Source organism: Eschrichtius robustus, chromosome 11 (assembly GCF_028021215.1).
Source record: "Eschrichtius robustus isolate mEscRob2 chromosome 11, mEscRob2.pri, whole genome shotgun sequence".
Lineage (NCBI taxonomy): Eukaryota > Metazoa > Chordata > Mammalia > Artiodactyla > Eschrichtiidae > Eschrichtius > Eschrichtius robustus.
Window position 1 is genome coordinate 82277803 of NC_090834.1, and position 13606 is coordinate 82291408.

Genomic DNA, 13606 nt, shown 5'->3' on the forward strand with positions numbered 1-13606 from the left:
AGGGTGATCCAGTCACATGGCTCTATGATGGTCTTCTTTTTAACTTCCCGCGTAATAACAGGCTTTGCTAAAACAACCCTTCAAGGCAATGAACACATTTGGTAAATAGAATTCATCCTTAGCATTATGTAAAAGAGCAGTGGATGAGGGTACAGGAGACCAAAGCTTTCATTCCCACATCCCCAGTTAGCATTGCATGATCTTGGACAAGTTAATTTGCCTCTGTGAGTCTCTCTACAAAAATGAAGAGTTTCAGCTTGCAACTGTGATCTGTGATCTGACTCTGTAGCTTAGTAATTATTCTGCCTCAGACAGTCTACCAAACCCACTTATGGTATATATGTAGCAGAGCTCAGGGGGTCCTAAATTTAGAAGGAGCGTGCTTGGATAGGAGACATGAAACTTCTCCACACAATAAAAATTATCACTGGCAAACCCTCTCTCTGGCTCAGATTAGGGAGTTTCAAGTTACTGGGCTGGAAACAGAAAAGCAGGCTCTTTGTGTCCTAAGTATTTGTTCCCTTTGAAGTCCCACTGGTACTGATTTGATAGAAATAGGAACTGTAGATCAAAGCTATAGACACCATCATCCTTACGAGCAGGACATGAACCCATTTCCAAAGAAAAAGACCCATGCTTTCCTACCCAAATATCTTCTATAGTGCAAAGTTTTCAAGCAAAACACATTGATTGCAATTTTCATTGGAATCACACTTTTGTTTGTGTGGGTTTCTAATGCTGTTACTGAGCATCTGAAAAAGCAGAGGAGCACAGAGAAGGCAACATTGGGATCATGCTGACAAACTATTTTGTGGCATACTTTTATCACTTAAAATACATTATAATATATGTAGATACTCCCTCTCCAGGAGATAAGGGAAAATGAGTAACTTTGCAGTAGAAACACTTGGCAAGTACTGTATTAACCAAGTGATGAAGGTTAATATCACTAGTGATGTCATGTGGATACCATGTGGCCCTGATGGGATGTGATGGAAATGGCACTTTACCTCTGTGCCCTGCCTCCATTCTTAAAGCACATAACCCCAGTCTAAATATGTGAAAACATCAGACAAACCCAGATTTGGGGATTTTCCACAGGGTGCTGGTCCAGCAGTACTCAGAATTGTTAAGGACATGAAAATCTGAGAAACTGTCTAGACCAGAGGTGACTGGGGGGAACATGACAAATAAATGCTATGGGGTATCCCACGTTGCGTCCTGGAGCTGGTGAAATCTAAGTAAAGTCTGGAATTTGGTTAATAGCAATGTACTAATATCGACTTCTTAACTTTGACAATAGGCCTTGGTAATGTAAGGGGCAATGGAGGGAATTGGGGGAGGGCTGCATGGGCACTCTCTGTACTATGTTTGTAAATTTTCTGCAAATTTAAAATCAGTCTGAGACAAAAAGCTGATTTTTAAAAATATAAACATTTTGTCATAGAATTAAATATTTTGCTATCACCTGATTGTTAATAGATATGTAGTATTCCAGAGCATTCATTAAATGTGATCATGCCTAGCACAGAGCTTGGCAGTACTAAGTGCTCATTAAAAGTTAGATTTTTTGGTTATTGCTGTTATAATTTTGATCAATATTCCAATGTATATTACTGAAAACTTCCCTATCAGGTATCCTCATATGCGCTATTTCTTCCCTGTTTTTATTCTCTTTACGCATTGATATAAGGTGCCCTGGCTTTAGAATTTGCTGTACAATTTGAATGTGGGGGTGTTTAAGGCAACCTAGAAGAGCAAGATCATTAATGCTATTGTTGTTCTGTTTCAGTGTCATCCTAGTGGCTGTTTGATAGACCTTTGCCTCCAGATGGGAGTTATCATGTTTTTGAAGCAAATATGGAACAATTTCATGGAACTGGGATACCCGTGAGTACTTAATTTTTTTTTTTAACATCTTTATTGGAGTATAATTGCTTTACAATGGTGTGTTAGTTTCTGCTTTATAACAAAGTGAATCAGCTATACATATACATATGTTCCCATATTTCTTCCCTCTTGCATTTCCCTCCCTCCCACCCTCCCTATCCCACCCCTCTAGGTGGTCACAAAGCACCGAGCTGATGTCCCTGTGCTATGTGGTTGCTTCCCACTAGCTATCTATTTTACGTTTGGTAGTGTATATATGTCCATGCCACTCTCTCACTTCGTCCCAGCTTACCCTCCCCCCTCCCCGTGTCCTCAAGTGAAATACTGACATGGAAGGACCCTGAATGCCCACTTTTACATCTGTTAAAATATATTATCCTTTAGAATACAGTGAAATAGAGTGTATTTAAAACATTGTGGTATGGAAGCATTGAGGCCTAATTAATTTATAAACATTATAATTTTGAGGAATTTCCTGACTATGGGGAAAGAACTGGTTAGTTGATTAATGATATAAATAACTTAGGCTCAGTCATCAAATTATACCATGTTTCTTTCTCCTCCTTGGCCCTTAAGTAGCATCAGGATATTCCTGAGCAGAGACCTGGGGGTTGGAGAGGTGATATTAACCCAGTGCATCAGACTGAGAAATTGTGGAGACCTGGTACAGATTCCTTTTCTGCCTCTTGCTAAAGATGCTTATAATCTACTTACCTCTCTGAGACATTTTTTTAAATTTGTAAACTAAAAGATTTATAAAGATTAAATGAGATGACCCAATGGTATTTAAACCTTCATCAATAAATGACAGAAGCTTTTTGTGAAGAGATGTTTACACAAATCCTCAATAGTCAAAACAGATTAAAATGAATCTCTTCTAAATGAAGGGAGAATAGGCATGGAGGTTTGGGAAGCCCAGTCCATTTTTCGTATTCCTTTCTATCTTTGGCTTACCTCTTTGAAACATAAAGTTTGAGGAACATAATTTGAAAATATTTGAGTAAATTAGGTATCAAGTGCCTAGCACAGGATCTGACATGGTGTGGCTACTTCATAAGCACAGTCAAGATGGTGTAGTAGTCACTGTAATATTAAGAATGATTCTTGTTATCATTATCTATGTACTTCTGTACATACCATGCACTTTGGACATCACATTTTCACCATGGCCTTGCCCAAGAGGTGAGCCTGGATTTTGTATATCAAATCCCAAGGGTACCATGGCAAATGACATCCTGGTGGGGTTTTCCCAACAGCTGGACAAAGGCCTTGCTGAAGAAACTCTGGCAAGAGTGAACCAGTCCCTAAAGCAATGATTTTTAAACTTTAAAAGCGCAATTCTCTTTCCTCAAGTAAAATCTTAAGCAGACTGAAATAAATAAAATATAAGCAAGCAGGCCTTCCATTCCCAACCCCCTTTTTCATCTTCACGAGGCTCCAGAGGCAACCTCCACGGAGCACACATTGAAGCGCTATCTGACGTTTTGATCTAATTATGGTGGTTCTTCCAACCCCCACTGAAGCTCTAGGTCCATGATTAATTAAAATTGAGAGTTGGGTACTGTTCATTGAGTCCTGTGAGATTCACCTTATCCTAGAGATAATTTTTATCTAACTCTTAAGATAATTCATTACCCAGAAGTCTACAGTATTTGCATACCAGGATATTTCTGAGTTGTATAATTTCAAGACTGCCCCTGGGTTAGGGAAAGAGTGTTGCTACTTCCTTTCCAAGTCTGGTAAATGGACTGAGACACAGATTCATTACCTGTAAATTATTGTTCACTATAGAAGCAGAGTGTAATCACTTGAACCCTTCATAGTTATAAACTCAGAGAAGTGAAGTGACTTGCTAAAAGCCACACAGCTAATGCATTGTAGGGTGAGGACTAGAAACTACATCTCTTGAAATTCTAGGTAGGGCTCAGTTATCTAATGTGAAACATGATTTTACTCATGTTCAGAGAGCATAGCCCAGAAGATTTGGAAGGAAGGGCTCAGATCCAATCACGACAGGCAGCATAAGAGTTTAGGTATTTATATAGGTGGGGTAGGGGAAGGAATCACAGAAATGAGTATTTGTCTAATCAATATCAGGAAGCACCTAGTATATGGGAGGATCAACTCTTTGATAACTATGTAGATGTTTATAGGGTCTAGGAAGTCTGAGGCCTCTTCCTCCTTGCTAAATTTAAAGTTGAGACCATGCAAAGATCCCCTCAATTCCCAGGCATTCTTAGTGTAGTCGCAAGGTAGTTGGAGTTTCTCTTTTCTTAATACACTATAAATTGTTTACCAGGTGCTTAAATATGAGCTTAAAAGGCCTTTGTCTTGATGCAGGTTGATCCAGAACTGGTGGTCACGACATAAAATCAAGCGGGGTATACAAGATGCTTCCATACCTCAGTGGGAAAATGATTGGAATCTACAGCCCATGAATATTCACGGACTGATGGATGAGTACTTAGAAATGGGTATGGAAAGAACCTTCTGCAAAGCTATTTGACCTTCTTGATACTTTTTTCTACTTCACTCAGGCTCTGATTCAAGAGAGAAAACCATCTCTCTCCTTTCCAATCCCAAGCATTCTAAAACACATTTGTACCTTTATCTCAGCAGAGCTAGAGAAGATATTAAAGCAGTACCCTTGGAAGGCTTATGCATTTTGTCCTGTCAACCATAACGTTTGACCAAAATGAAAGCACATACCTTCTGAGCAAATATTTTAAAGGAACAAAATAAAGCAAAACCCATTCCTATGTTAAGAAATGTATCAGCCCACCCAAATAAAGCAATAATTCTTTCTCACAATAAACATTTGCACAGACCCAGTCTGAGTCTTGAGTCCTCAAGAACCTTACTTATTTATATTACAAAAATAAGGATCCCCATTCCAACTGTTAAGATCACTGCATGTTGTTTTGACACTTGCTTTTGTTCTCTGGCCCTCAGTTTTCTCATCTATAAAAAGAGAGGACAAGATTAGGTCTCCTGCTTCCCTTCTAGGACTAAGCATTTTTCTTCAAGTTCTTTTCTGATGTTTTTCTTCCTTCATGCTGCATGGCATAGAGGTGAAAGGCTCATAGACTTTCAATCTATTGAGATCTGAGTTTGAATGCAGGTTTTAACATTTTTCATCCATCTACCCTTTAGCCAGTTTACTTAACATGTATGAGCTACAGTTTTCTCAGCTGTAAAGTGGGATAAGCATGCTTACTTTGTAGGGATGTTGAAAGGATTAAAGGCAATCTATGTAAAGATGCCTAATATGGCACAAAGAAAGCACTCAATAAATGATACTGTTTATATTACCGATTTTTTAACCCTCTCCCTTTACAGTTTTGCAGTTTGGTTTTACCACCATCTTTGTTGCGGCTTTTCCTCTGGCCCCTCTTTTGGCTTTGTTAAACAATATCATTGAAATCAGGCTGGATGCGTACAAATTTGTCACCCAGTGGCGGAGGCCTTTGCCAGCCAGAGCAACCGACATAGGTAAGATTCAGCAAGTACATGATTTTTGCATTGATTAAGGCCAAGTGGTGGCTTGATCTTACTTAGCACAATGTGGGTTTCTATTGCTGGAGCTCCCTTCCAGCCATAACAAAACTGTTTTCGTTAACTAAAGAATGAAATGAGAGTAAGTTTAGTTATAACTCTTAGTTGAGAGTAAGTTCATACTGAACATGCTATTTCATAAACTTATTTGTAACTGAAAAGGATCTCATATATCCCTTTCCAGAGCTTATTTTTTCATTCCATTATTTTTTAAAGTTAACTTTAATCCTATTTGAAACATCAGTTTTGACCATAATCAATAGTCTATTGATACTATATACAATTTCAAAAGCTTTTTTGTGTATCTATATTATGCCAGATTGACCTCTTAAGAAGTAGAAAATGTCAACTAGAGATTTCCAGGTCTTGACACTAAACTAGTTTTACTTTTTCATATTTTTACATTAAAAAGGTAGCTGACAAAGATAAAGGCAAAACCCAGAGTGAACACAGATATTTCAGAGTTCACACAATGATGTAGAACTTTATTTTTATAGGTTTGAGTACCTCATCAAGTTCTATACATAGGCTTTGAAGAATCTTAAGCAGCTGTGTCTGTATCTCATTGGTACAGACATGAACCAGTTCCTAACGATATTTTAATTTTCAAATCTCTCTACATGGTGTCTACCTCCCCTCTATGGAAAAGTATTCAATAGCTGTAATATCTGTAGTGAGATACATACCATCCTAAGAAAGTAAATAATAGACAGAGCCGTGATTCCAACATAACTAAAACATTTTTTTCCAAATTAAGGTTGATTAAAGGGTTTTAACTTTTTTTCTTTTTACTCACTATCTTTAATCTTTCTCCTACTAGGTATCTGGTATGGAATCCTTGAAGGAATTGGTATATTGGCTGTGATTACCAATGCGTTTGTAATTGCTATTACATCTGATTACATCCCACGTTTTGTCTATGAATACAAATATGGCCCCTGTGCAAGTCATTTTGAATATAGTGAAAGGTAAGGTTGAAATGTACACATTTTTTATTTGTAATTAAAATGGGAACTTAGTGGGAAGCTTTGTTCTGTGACCATTAAGGGTAATGTTTCTGATCATTGCGTTTGTGTGTTTATTAGTGGAATCAAGTGGGATAAAAAGGGCAACAGTGTTTTTTACAGCAAATAATTTTAGAGTCTATGATTTTCTGTGTAAATGCATCACCGGTATTAAAATGTTAAAAACATTTTAACGTATTTAGAAGTTAAATTTAGAACTAGAAGAGACCTTTGAAAGAATCCAATGCAATATTTTGTCTATATAGATGGGAAATTGAGGCCTATACTAGTTAAATTACTGAAGGGAATTAAGCTAGTTTGTGGGGATATACAGAATATGAAGAAACTCTCAGCTATGTGACTAGAGATTTTTCTAAAGGAATTTACTGCTAGAGATTTTAAGCATGCAGAAAATGATACCCTAGACCTGTCTCCTTTTTCTTTTTTGTTAAAATTTAAACCAACACTTGAGAACAGGGTTTCTCAACCTCTGCACTATTGACGTTATAGACCAGATAATTCTATTTTTGAGGAGGAGGGGTGTCCTGTGCTTCGTAGGATGTTTAGCAGCAACCTTGGCCTCTACCCAGTGGATACCAAGAGCAACCTCCCTGCTCCCCGACTTGTGACAACCAGAAATGTCTCCAGACATTGCCAAATGGTCCCTGGGGGACAAAATCACCCAGTTTAGAACCACTGCCTTAGGGGATATGAGTTTTTCAGATCTTTCCTTCTTGAAAGCTTGAAGAATGCAAAGGAGCACTGAACTTGGAGACAGAGAGAAACTGGAGTTTTTAGCTGGAGGTTAGCCTTAGGTGTGGAAGTAGTGATAGGAAATAAAGTAGTGATAGGAGAAGCTGTGTCTCCTCCTTCCTTCAGGAGCAGCCCTGGGCATGCATCTTATCTAGATGCGGGACGTGTGCCCGAGCAAGCAGAGCCCCGGTTTAGGACGAAGTCAGCCCTTAGTTCTGCAGATGAACTCATTTGTCTCAGAACACTGCAGTGCCTTTCTGAACACAAACGTACGTCTCAATTTTTCAAAGAGAGGTAATAAAGGCAGGAGATTTTCTTTTATATATTGGAGTCTTGTCAAGAGATTTTAACTTGAAGTCAAACTCCCAAGATTTAAGTGCTAACTTTGCCTTTTACTAAAAGGCACATCATCAATCTGGACCTATGTTTAAGAAATGGTGCCTGAGGTAACATTTTATGAACTGTAAAACACTAAACAGATATAAATTGGTTTTTAGTATTAACAGTGAAAAACCCAAAAGTCTCTTTTTTCTTTATTCAAAATGGTCTAGAAACAGATTTTAATGGTTTAAATTATGTAGGCTCGCTTGGCAGCCCTCTTCCTTACAGGCATTATTTGTTGGTGTCTTTACTGCCACCTAGTGGCAGGTGAAAATGAGATTGGATGGGTATAAGCTCTGTTCACATTCCAGGTACTGACTTTTCACGTGGATAGCACCTGACCCCTTCTCCATTCCATTAGCAGTGACTAGGGATGTAGAATCATTTCAAGAAGAGATGTGGAGGACTTATGTGAGTTTGAAACCACACATTCATAGGGGCTTCCTGGTATTTAATTTTCTCCAGGAACGTTTAGCAGCTAAACTGGGGTATATTCATTCAGATTGGAAATTTTCAGAGCAAGGGGGCAAAAAGACAAGGTGGCAATGGAGAGGATGATACTGGCAAGAGAGCAGCTGAAATGATAAGTTATGAGGTCTAGGATGGCCAGGGAGGGGAGTGAAGTTGAAGTCAGTGTGGCCCTGTAATTAAAATTTGGGGTTTAGACTAAGATAAATGGGCACTTGAATCCAGTCTCTAACAACTCTGTGTTCTGGGCAGTGGTTCTCAACCTATGGCCTGCATATCTCCTTCAGGGTCCATGAGGTCAATACTATTTTCATAATAATACTAAGATACTATTTGCTTTTTTCGCCACATTGACATATGCACAGATGGTACAAAAGCAGTGGTGGGATAAAATTTTCTGGTGGCTTTGCATCACTCAAGGCAGTGGCACCAAAAAATACTAGTAATGATTCTATTTCGCACCACTCTACATTCACCATTTTTAAAATGCCAGTAAGAAATTTCAGAATGTCTTTGATGAAGCAGTAATAATTATTCATTTTACCAAACCTCCACCCCTGAATAAATGTCTTCTCAATATTCTATTCGACAAAATGCAGAGTGCGCATAAAGCGCTTCTGCTGCATCCTAACGTGTGATGAGAGTGTCAAAGAAAAGTGCAAACTTTTGGAGTTGCAAACTAAAGAAACTTTTTTTTTTAACATGAAATAAAATTGTCAGGCAAGCTATGAGTATTCAGACTTGGGTATTTAGCAAACACTCTTTTACAGAATGCACAAAACTAGCTTGTCATTTTAAGGAAAATAATTGACAATATTTGTTGAGCTTTAAAGGTTCCCCGTACTTATAGGTGTTTTTTTTTTTTCTGATAAAAGTCAGTGACAATATTAACAATTGTGCTTTTTCATGGTCTATAGTAAAAATATATCAACATTTGGAAGATCTGCATAATTCAGGGAACACATGTTCTCCAAATGGCCCCAATTTGATGTTACAAAATCATGCATGGATAAATGACGAATTCAAAGTACAAGATAGACCTATGGGTTTTAATGCAAAATCCATATGGAACAATGCAAATGAAAGTTCAGTTACACGAAGATTCCACCTTACAACTAAACTTTAAGAAATGACCACAGGTAGAGCTTTGGTGTAATATCAAAGAAAAATATTGACATTTATCTGAAATGATATTAAAATAGTCTTCCTTCTTCCAACTACTTGTCTGCATGAGGCCAGATTTTCTACTTACCCTTCAACCAAAACAACATATTGCAATAGATTTAATGCAGGTATGAGTATCCAGCTGTCTTCTATTAAGGCAGGCATTAAGGTGTTTGCAAACACGTAAATCAGTGTCATTCATCTCACTACGTTTTTTTTCTTTTGGAGTACATAACTATTTTTCAAATGTGTTATTTATATTATTTGAATGGATGTGATAGTTATTTTAAATGAATGAACATAAATTTCTATTTCAATTTCTAATGTGGTAAATATCAATAGATATACCCCTATGCAAAAAGCTCCTTGAGATCCTCAACGGCTTTTTTAAATGTAAAGGGTATCTGAGACAAGAAATTTTGACAATTATAGGCCTAGAGAAAGTCATTTAGTCTCTGTAAATCTTAGTTCTTTTATCTATGTGGTGAAGATAATAATATACATGTTCTAAGGCTATTGTAAAACTTAACCCTGATCACAGTTTAATACCTAACCATCAGAGTAGGGAATTTTGCCTTTTTTGTTTACTGTTGAATACCAAGCATCCAGAATTGTTCTAACAAATTATCGGTCCTCCATAAATATGTATTGAATAAGTTAATAAATTACAAATAAACATGTTTATCAATTGGCTGATTATAATTATCCAAATCATGTTACATGTTTATATATATTTATGCAGTTTCAATGCATAGGAAGTAATTACCACAATGCCTAGTGCCTAGTAAACACTTAATAAAACATAAGCCAAATGATAAGGCAAAATAGAAACTATTGGAGGGAAAGGGCAGGCAAGAGTCTGTCTCATTAAGGCATAATCACAGATGTAATGGGAGTCAGAGAATAGAATCAGAGAGCTGAGTTGCTGGGAGTTTATAATTATAATGAAAGACATAATGGCACTTATTAAATCTTGTCATTTGTAATGAAGGAATTGGACTAGAAATTCATGAATCCCTGAATCACATATGCTTTCTTTTCTTTTCTCCCAGTTGTTTAACAGGATATGTCAACAATAGCCTATCCTTCTTTGACCTGAGTGAGCTTGGCATGGGAAAATCTGGTTATTGCAGGTATTTACTTATAAATTATAGTTATCTTTTCTTTTTGCTTTCACCATTCTGTCTCCTCCCTTCAACATGCTAATGGGCCCATTTAAACTGTCATTTTGGAGTTCTGGCAAATTAAGAACGTTTGGGGCCTCCTCATTTTGGTCTCTGTTCTTCAAATTCTTTGTTTTTGTGGATTTTAGGTACCGAGACTACAGAGGTCCTCCTTGGAGTTCCAAACCCTATGAATTTACCCTACAATACTGGCATATCCTCGCTGCTAGATTGGCCTTCATTATTGTGTTTGAGGTTAGTCACAGGCTGATAAAATTACTCTAGGTAAACGCTTTTCTGACTGATATATTAGTTGCCTTTTTTTTTTTTTAAAGATTTATTTTTTATTTATTTATTTTTGGCTGTGTCGGGTCTTAGCTGCGGCACGAGGGATCTTCGTTGAAGGATGTGGGCTCTTCGTTGCAGTGCACGGGCTTCTCTCTAGTTGTGGCGTGCAGGTTTTCTCTCTCTAGTTGTGACTCGCAGGTTCCAGGGCACGTGGGCTCTGTAATTTGTGGCACGCAGGCTCTCTAGTTGAGGCTCGTGAGCTCATTATTTGCAGCGTGCGGCCTTACTTGCCCCGCAGTATGTGGGCTCTTAGTTCCCCGACCAGGGATCGAATCGAACCAGTGTCACCTGCATTGCAAGGCCGATTCTTTACCACTGGACCACCAGGGAAGTCCCTAGTTGCCTTTTTGAAGTCAGTTTCTCACTGACTTCCAAAACAGGACTTGAGTATGTCCCTGTAAAAGGTTCAGATACAAGGAAACCACTATGACATGCAAAAAAGCAAGAACTGAATAATGTATGTTAAAGAGTATTTATATCAGAAAACTAGGATAATCTCTAGGTCCACAGGTGGACCTAGAGATTATCATACTAAGTGAAGTAAGCCAGACAGAGAAAGACAAATATCATATGATGTCACTTATTTGTGGAGTCTATAAAAATGATACAAATAAACATTTACAAAACAGAAAGAGACTCTCTGACATAGAAGACAAACTTATGGTTACCAAAGGGGAAAGGGGAGGGATAAATTAGGAGTTCGGGATTAACATATACACACTACTATATACAAAATAGATAACCAAAAAGACCTACTGTATAGCACAGGGAACTATATTTTGTAATAACCTATAAGGGAAAAGAATCTGAAAAAAAAGAGATATATATGTATGTATAACTGAATCACTTTGCTTTACGCCTGAAACTAATACAACATTGTAAATCAACTCGACTTCAACTTAGTTTTGAGCCTGCTAATAACCAAATTTAAAAAGGAAAGGTTGGTTTTCATCATCTAACAAAAGAACCCATATTTATTCATCGGGGTGGAGAGACTTATTTTCTGAACAATCAGCTCTAATTATAGTTGATCATGTGTATTTGTACAGCAACAGTGCATAATTCAATAAATTATGCCTGAGAACACTTTTATAAAACGTGCACAGATTTTGATGATCAGAGTCATGCAATAATTTTAGATTGTGAAGAAATTTTGGAGAAGCTACAGTATTATTGCCTTGCTTAAAATATAACCAGCTTGATACAGTAAAGAACTTAGCACTGGAATATATTGAGTATCTATTCACTAAGGTCTATGGAAAAACTTTAAATGCATCTGTTTCCTATGGCCAAAATTATGGAGAGAAAAAGATAGCCATACATAAAACTTTTTTGTATATGAAATAAGGTTTAATCCAGGACTAAATTCTATTATTTAGTGACTCTATGGGCCTGTCTCCTGATGAAGCTTGACTTTCTATTTTATTACAGGTAGCAAAAGAGTTTAAAGCATATTTCCAATCCAATGATTCCAAAAAGTCTTTTTTATTGTGTGTGTTAAAATGTACACTTTTTTCTTCTTCATCTTCTTTTGGAGCTCAGGTAGAAAGACTTAATCAAATGCCTCAATTAACAGCAACCTACCGTCATGGATCCATTAAGCCCAATGATTCCTTTTTTTTTTTTTTCCTCTTCATTCCCCATTACCCACCCACTCCAAAAGCACCCACTGTCTTTTCTTCTGTGGAAGATTTTCCACATCTTTATTTGAATATATGTTTGTTTATAAGTATATTGAATATACATGTGTGTGTATATATATATATATATATAGTATTATTTTAAGTATTCTTTTTCAAAATTACCTCAACGGTATTATGTAATAATTCATTTTTATCTCTTACCCATTATACTTTTTCAGATCTAGAGAGACATCTATCCATGAGATTTATAATTTCTTTTGTCTATTTATGATATTTCATCAAAATTAAATACCATATTCTCCTAAGGATAGGTGCTTAGACCTACAATAATTCTCTCTACCTCAATAAATCTTCTATTAAGAATCTTGGGCATGTTACCTTGTAAACATATTTAAGGGTTTTTAAGGAGTATTTTACTCAGGTGTGGAATTGTTAGTTTATACACATACTCAGTTTCATGTAATACCAACAGATTGCTCTTCAAAATTCTCTTGGATTTTCACCAGATTTTCATAGTATCTGAATTTCTAACATTTTGCAGTTGTATAAGAGTAAGGTAATATTTTGCTTTAATTTTTTTTTGTTTTAGTCTGTTTACTAATGACACTGACCATCACTTTTAGTACTAGAAAGCCATTTGGGCTTCATTTTTTTGTAAATTTATAACCTCGATCCATTTTTGGTTGAGTCACCAAATTTTACGATTTCCTTGTATATTCTACATATTAATCTTCACCAGTTATATACATAGCAGATATCTTTTCCTTGTCCATAACCTATTAACTTTATCCGTGAACAGATAATGTTCAATTTTGATGTAGTCAAGCGCATCATTGTTTTCCTTTTATGGTTTGTGCTTATTTTGTATAACTTATTTAGGACATTTTCCTTATCTCCAGTTCAAAAAGATATTCTACTACATTTTTTACTATTAACTTTACAGTCTTACCTATCACATGTCTTTAATACCAGGAGTTTTTATAGAGTCTGAGGGAAACGGTTATTCTCCATACAGTGAAATAATTTTTGTACTGCTATTTACTAAATCATCTATTATCTATCCACTGATTTGTAAATCCATCTCTGTAATATTCCAAGTTCCTGCGTAGTCATGGGTGTATCTCTGGCCTCAGTATTCTGACTTATCACTCCATTTGTCTGTTCCTGGATCACTATTGCACTATTTAAATGCAATATTTAAATATGTCATATCTGATAAAGCAAGTGACCGTCCACC

The 13606-nt window shown here is 36.6% G+C and overlaps 1 protein-coding gene across 1 annotated transcript in view; it reads left to right on the forward strand.

Moving 5' to 3' along the window:
- Window positions 1-13606, forward strand: part of ANO3 (anoctamin 3) — a 117147-nt gene that overhangs the window by 101345 nt on the left and 2196 nt on the right. The window contains exons 17-22 of the mRNA XM_068554562.1: window positions 1793-1890; window positions 4231-4364; window positions 5230-5382; window positions 6266-6413; window positions 10268-10348; window positions 10528-10633. Of these exons, the coding sequence (XP_068410663.1) occupies window positions 1793-1890; window positions 4231-4364; window positions 5230-5382; window positions 6266-6413; window positions 10268-10348; window positions 10528-10633 (720 nt within the window). The remainder of the gene's footprint in view (window positions 1-1792; window positions 1891-4230; window positions 4365-5229; window positions 5383-6265; window positions 6414-10267; window positions 10349-10527; window positions 10634-13606) is intronic.